At 39.7% G+C, this 6,000-nt stretch overlaps 1 protein-coding gene and 1 long non-coding RNA gene across 3 annotated transcripts; one reads left to right on the forward strand and one right to left on the reverse strand.

Moving 5' to 3' along the window:
- Positions 1-1,014: 1,014 nt before the first annotated feature.
- LOC111796941 (uncharacterized) lies at positions 1,015-3,305 on the reverse strand. 2 transcript variants are annotated; one of them, XR_015420624.1, is made up of 4 exons: positions 2,956-3,216; positions 2,795-2,876; positions 2,205-2,283; positions 1,015-1,211 (listed from the first exon to the last, which is right to left on the reverse strand). It is a non-coding gene; the product is annotated as an uncharacterized LOC111796941 (long non-coding RNA). The 2 variants fall into 2 exon arrangements; XR_015420623.1 differs by lacking the exons at positions 1,015-1,211; positions 2,205-2,283 and having other exon boundaries at positions 2,604-2,876; positions 2,956-3,305.
- A 1,249-nt stretch (positions 3,306-4,554) lies between these two features.
- LOC111792768 (lignin-forming anionic peroxidase-like) lies at positions 4,555-5,793 on the forward strand. The gene is made up of 3 exons (XM_023674350.2): positions 4,555-5,031; positions 5,118-5,283; positions 5,372-5,793. The coding sequence occupies exons 1-3, from the start codon at positions 4,630-4,632 to the stop codon at positions 5,755-5,757; spliced, it is 954 nt and encodes a 317-aa protein (XP_023530118.2). The 5' UTR covers positions 4,555-4,629; the 3' UTR covers positions 5,758-5,793.
- Positions 5,794-6,000: the final 207 nt, after the last annotated feature.

The raw sequence follows: 6,000 nt of genomic DNA on the forward strand, positions 1-6,000 counted from the left end.
TTCTCACTCACGTTTTCTAAAACACTTTCTCTCAAATGTGACTGAGACTTGATCATACGTCCAAATTTTCTACAACTTACGATTTTCATACGATTATCTTGTTTGCTGGATTAGAACAAATGCTGCACAATCGTTGTCTCATTGTCATAAGAGTGCAATAGTGACACCATGCAATAACTACCTATTCCTAAGATCAATAAACTACTTATCACATCGTGTTTTTCAAGCAGAAATAGTAAATTGGTTGTTCAATGCTTTCCTTGGGTTAGAACAGTAACTGTCTCGCCTTTTCCGATGGAAATAGTATACTGCTTGTTCACACCCCTTCTTGGGTAGAACAATATAAGGTCAAGACTCCCCACTAGGCATAACCAAAGTTACCCCAAGAGTATACCCTCTATGACTCATGTGATTCCCAATTGATGACAATTAAACTCTGTGTATCAAGTAGCCCTAACCTCTCTAGGCTAGTTCACAAATAGAGATTGTGCCCTAATTGTCTGACAAGATACCAGATCAACCCAATGATCTGTGGACTCCAAAACTAGGTCCTAGGACCATAATAACGTAGAACAACAGTTCATGATCTAACATTACCATAATGTGCATTCAAAAGTATACAACATCATCCAATAGTAATACTGGGTAGAAACGAGTTCCCATACCCTAAATCATACATTAATAAAATGTGAACATGCATATAACATACTCAACATGCTCAAATCGCCTGTGATTTCTCCTATTCAAGTAGTTTCTTTCGTTGCCAAATTGCGTGAGACCTACGCTTTTTTGAATTCATCGATTGTGTTCGGGATCACTTTTTACGACCCTCTCGAAGCTAACTTTTTCTCAAAATTCTTGGGTATGTCCCAAATTGAGTATATTTTCTAGAATATAGAAAATTATTATGGGAATGTCACGACCCGATTTTCGAGGCTTCGAAAAACCGAATCGTGACCAAAAAGACGAAATCGAAAACAAACAAAAGGAAAATAAAAGAAAAGAAAACCAAAGTAAAAAGATAAAAATACTTTGAATTAAAACAAAAGAGAGAAATTTTGTTTGTTAATTATTACAAAAGAAATTGCAAATATAAAATGAAATACAAAAGACTCTAAAAGACCGAAAAGGGACTGACGCTCCGGAACGACCCCTCTGTGACTGTACAGCTCTCAAACTCTCCTCTACCTCGACCAGCAGCCAGCGAACACCTGAGAAAAATAAAGGAGAACGGGATGAGTATAAAAATTATACTTAGTAAGCCACCTACTTGTAGGCTCTCTTCGCATCTTAATTTAACAGAACTCCCATGGTTTCCTAATTCGGTTCTAGGACGTCGGGTTCTAACCTTAGTCTCTTGGGGCTTGCCCCTTGGGTTTCACCGGTTCGTCGTCCTTTCATTAGAGTCACCTAGAGGTTCCTTATGCCAAGCTGATATGGTCGGTATCTCTCTATGAGGCGCTACCTCTACATGGCTATCTAGGACTACATGGTATCTAGCCTAGGGGTGTGCTGAATACCCCTACGCCCATATAGTCCTCCTATGGGGGGCGCGACCCAACCCGTTCCCATGCAGCTAATGGGCTGTACGACGCGGGGACACATTTCCCATGCGAAATGGCTAAGAGCAGTAAGGACTGATCAGGGACCCTTGGTCCTCCCACGAAGCTATAGATACCGTTCTTACGCTAGCAATTTATGAACACTCCTAGGTACTTTCTTGCCGTGGTAAACCGCTATGTTTCTAGGGAAAAATTAAGTCTGACTAGAGCGGCATATCGCTCCAAATAGAAATTCCCTAATCTTATCATAGAAATGGGCCCTAGCAATTAACAGAGGGTGCATGCAATCTTCTTCTAACATCATAGTATGTAAATTGTGCAAACCAGGCATACCGGCTCAACGGGGCGATGACCTCCATCAAGCACCCAGAGCACGAAGTTCGCTCAATGGGGCGAATTCGTCCATCAAGCACCCGAAACCCGGCATACACAATTCTAACATAAATTAGACGCATGCATACGTACAACGGAAGCTTAAGGCATACAAGCAACACTCAGATAATTCACCCAACACATCATAACAATCCATCTAATTAATCTCATTCATGGAGAGCTAATTTAAGACAAAATTACTAACATGCATACCTACCATCCAAGCGAACCCTACAAGTATTTCTTTCTAAATACCGGGTAGTGACTTACCTGGTTGACGCGTGCCCTTTCGCTAGCGTTTCTTTGCCCGTGAGGTGTCCAAAAATACTGATTTCTCTAATTTAAGTCCCTATTCACGTAAAAAATAGTATTAGAACTGGAACCGAGACAAAAATCGGGAAAACAGAAAACAACCGGGCCAAATTGGCCGTTCCACGCACGCGGGAAGGCGCCAGTCGCAGGCTGCACGCGCGCCCGCCTCCGCGTTGTCGCGGGTCGGCCGGTCCGGTCGGCTCGGCTCGCGTCGCGGTTCGGCCCGGCTTGCGGGCGACACGTGTCGACGCCTCGCTGGAGCTGCGTTGCTCCAGCCGATGGTCGACGCGTGTCCGGCGCCTGTCGCCGCCGTCCACCGCTCGCCGGCCGACTCTTTTTTTTTTTTTTTTCTTCTTCTTTCTTCTCTGCCCTCTGAAAACCGAAACACAACCCTCTTTTCCGATTTTCATATCTTTCGATCCGTAGATCGGATCGACATGATTCCTTTGGCAAAGTTTTAGATCGTGTTACGGGCTACGTCCTCGTATTTTTTTTCGTAATTTTCGCTTAACTACTGGACGAGTTAAGAAGGTCAGAATTTCGCTCACCGTTCTCGGACGACTCTCGGATCTCCGCCTTCGGGTTGAGGTCTCGGCCAAACTTCTTCACAGATCATGCGTAGAGTTGTTCCTAGATGAATATATCAAGATTTCAGATCTTGATTCACAAAGGAAAATCGTAGATCTGAGAAAACGTTCAATATCCTTACCTTGCGGGTTTTCCGACTTCTTGATGAAAAATGGGACTCCGGCCACCCACATTCTCTTTTCCCTTCCAAGAAAGTCTCTCTGCATGATCTTCACCTCCTTGCATCATGATCTTCACCGGAATAGACTCCGACGGTAGTTTTCGGTGAGTCTTCCGGCGGTTCATCCTTTCTCCTCTCTCTAGGTTCTCTCTACCCCTTTCTCTCACTATCTCTCGTTTGCAGGACTATGGATGGGGTTTCGTTTGGACCCCTTAGGTGGTTGGAGGGGCAAATTTACCTATTTGCCCCTCTCGACTTTTCCTTTTTTTTTTTTTTTTTTTTTTTTTTTTTTTTTTTTTTTTTTTTTTTTTTTTTCTATTTCTCTTTCTTCGAGTATTACAGGGAACCACTCTAAAACTAGGTGAATCGGTCTAAACAGTGAGCAATTCTGAAGGGGATGACGTGGCCAATTCTAAAGTTGCCACGTCATCTTCGTTTTCCTATTAATCTAGTGTCTATTTCAACTCGATTTCTTCACAAATGTTTTACTCCTATGCACCATGGATGTTTTGAGACAACTTTCAACTAATTTTGTTAAAACACCACCAAAAGATGTTGAGCCAGAGTAGCTTGCTCGATACTAGTTCACCTATAAAATCCAACTCCAAGTTGCTCTTCGTTTGGAGCTCCTCTCGACTTCTTCAACAACTTTTTTCATTAACTTTTCTTAGGCTAATGACATAAGACCCATATCATAATTCAACCTAGGGAAAACAAGTTTCGTGGATTAGCTTTTGTAGTTTAAAAAATCTATTTCTTCACCAGATCGGTAGATCTTCTTCTTCTAAACCTAAGGAGACTAAAATCAAATTTTGACGTGGTCTATAGAAGAGGCATCTTGAATTTTACCCTCTTTGACGTGGTCTATTTCTTCACCATTTTAGGGTTACTTTTTCAATTTATACATATTAATGATTTATCTTGAATTTTACCTTTTAACCCTCTTTTATTCGTTACATCCTTTGTACATAAATCGGGTGTTACACTTAGCCCGTAAGAAAATGCAAACAAAATTTAAATTCATTGAGATAGTAAAATTTTGTTACAATTTAATCACAATTTTTATAAAAATTAAATTTAGTTTTAAAACGATGATCGTGGCAATAAAATATAAAATGTACTTCAGTTCTACTTTGATTCTTAACCATTTTCAGTGATCCTAATGTCAAGATTTATGGAAAATCACGTTTTGAGTCATTTTTGTCAAGAATGCTCGACTAATCAACGTCTTGAACTTGCTAAATCAGAAGATTAAGAATCGTTTTTTTAGATTTTCTCTCTTTTCTTTTATTTTTTCTTCTTTATTTTTTCTCTCTTTAAGTTACAAAATATACACTAGTCAGTTTTCCAATTTAAAAAAAAAACATAAATGACGAAAATGTCCCTTAGGCTAACATTCCATGAAGCTTCGCAGATTGCTATAAAGTTGACCGCCGCCGTTTTTTGTTTGACAATTTCTTATTATCCAAAGCACCAAAGTTGACCTTTGCATGCTTAACTATGGCGACTCATTCCTTTCTGTTCTCAAGTGTATAAATAACACCCTTCCCATCTTCATCTCTCAAAATCACCTTTCTTCCATCCTTTTCTTTTTAATATCTCAAAATCAAACTCTTTCTTCTCTCCCGATTACAAATGGCGTTGCCCCGAGTAGTTGCTTTCGTGTGGTTGCTGCTCTTGCTTTTGGGGATAGCTTGTGACGCCCAACTTTCCTCTACTTTCTACGATCAAACTTGTCCTACTGCCCTCACTACTATTAGAACGGTTATTAGGCAAGCAGTTTCTCAAGAGCGTCGAATGGCCGCCTCTCTCATTCGCCTCCATTTTCATGACTGCTTCGTTCAAGGTTGTGATGCATCCATATTGCTCGATGATACACCCTCTATGACAGGCGAACAAAACGCAGCGCCTAATAGAAACTCTGCAAGAGGATATGGAGTGATACACAAAGCTAAGACTGAAGTTGAGAAGTCATGTCCTGGTGTTGTATCTTGTGCAGATATTCTTGCTGTGGCCGCAAGAGATGCTTCTTTTTCGGTAAGTATTTTTTTTCTAATTACGCATCCAAGTTGATTCTAATTATATGGTGACATTTTTGTAATACTATTTATATCAAAATGCAGGTCGGTGGTCCATCTTGGACGGTAAAGCTCGGGAGAAGAGATTCTACTACTGCAAGCAAAACTCTAGCCGAAAGCGAGCTTCCACACTTTCAAGAAAGCCTCGATAGACTTATCTCAATTTTCTCAAACAAAGGACTTAGTGCAAGAGATATGGTAGCACTTTCAGGTAACTAAATCTCGTATATTTGTATTTGTAATTTTTTTTTTAGTAAATACTATATTTATTAAAAATATATATTCTAACTCTATCGCAGGTTCTCACACCATAGGACAAGCTCAATGCTTTCTTTTCCGCAACAGGATACATAACCAAACTAATATTGACACGGGATTTGCTAGCACTCGTCGTAGAACTTGCCCCACATCTGGAGGGGACGAAAAATTAGCACCACTTGATTTAGTCACACCAAATTCTTTTGACAATAACTACTTCAAGAATCTTATACAAAGGAAGGGACTGCTTGAAACAGATCAAGTACTCTTTAACGGAGGATCGACTGACAGTATTGTGACAGAGTACAGTAGGAATCCAACCGCATTCAAATCTGACTTTGCAACTGCAATGATTAAAATGGGAGACATTGAACCTCTCACTGGTTTGGAAGGGCAAATAAGAAATATTTGTGGTGCAGTCAACTAATTAATAACTTCTATCTCAAAAAAGAATTTATTCCTTTGTTATTCATTTGTTATGTAATTTCAATCTTCATTATAATTATTTCCCATTGTATTCTATTTCACATTTTATCTAGTCTCGTGTCATTCTTTCAAGTGTAATAACGTTCTTAATTATGATTTCAATCGTAAGAAACATATTCTTGTCTCTCTTTTTAAATTGAAGTTGTAAATTTTATAAGCCTTGCGCATGCACTAGTAGAACTCT

This window comes from Cucurbita pepo, chromosome 4 (assembly GCF_057944985.1).
Source record: "Cucurbita pepo subsp. pepo isolate OVF chromosome 4, ASM5794498v1, whole genome shotgun sequence".
Lineage (NCBI taxonomy): Eukaryota > Viridiplantae > Streptophyta > Magnoliopsida > Cucurbitales > Cucurbitaceae > Cucurbita > Cucurbita pepo.

What these genes read in the sequence shown, in the direction of transcription:
- LOC111792768 (XM_023674350.2), top strand. Translation starts at nt 4,630, where the DNA reads ATGGCGTTGCCCCGAGTAGTTGCTTTCGTGTGGTTGCTGCTCTTGCTT. An exon ending in CAAGAGATGCTTCTTTTTCG is followed by an intron (nt 5,032 to 5,117) that starts GTAAGTATTTTT and finishes ATCAAAATGCAG; the next exon opens with GTCGGTGGTCCATCTTGGAC. An exon ending in AGATATGGTAGCACTTTCAG is followed by an intron (nt 5,284 to 5,371) that starts GTAACTAAATCT and finishes ACTCTATCGCAG; the next exon opens with GTTCTCACACCATAGGACAA.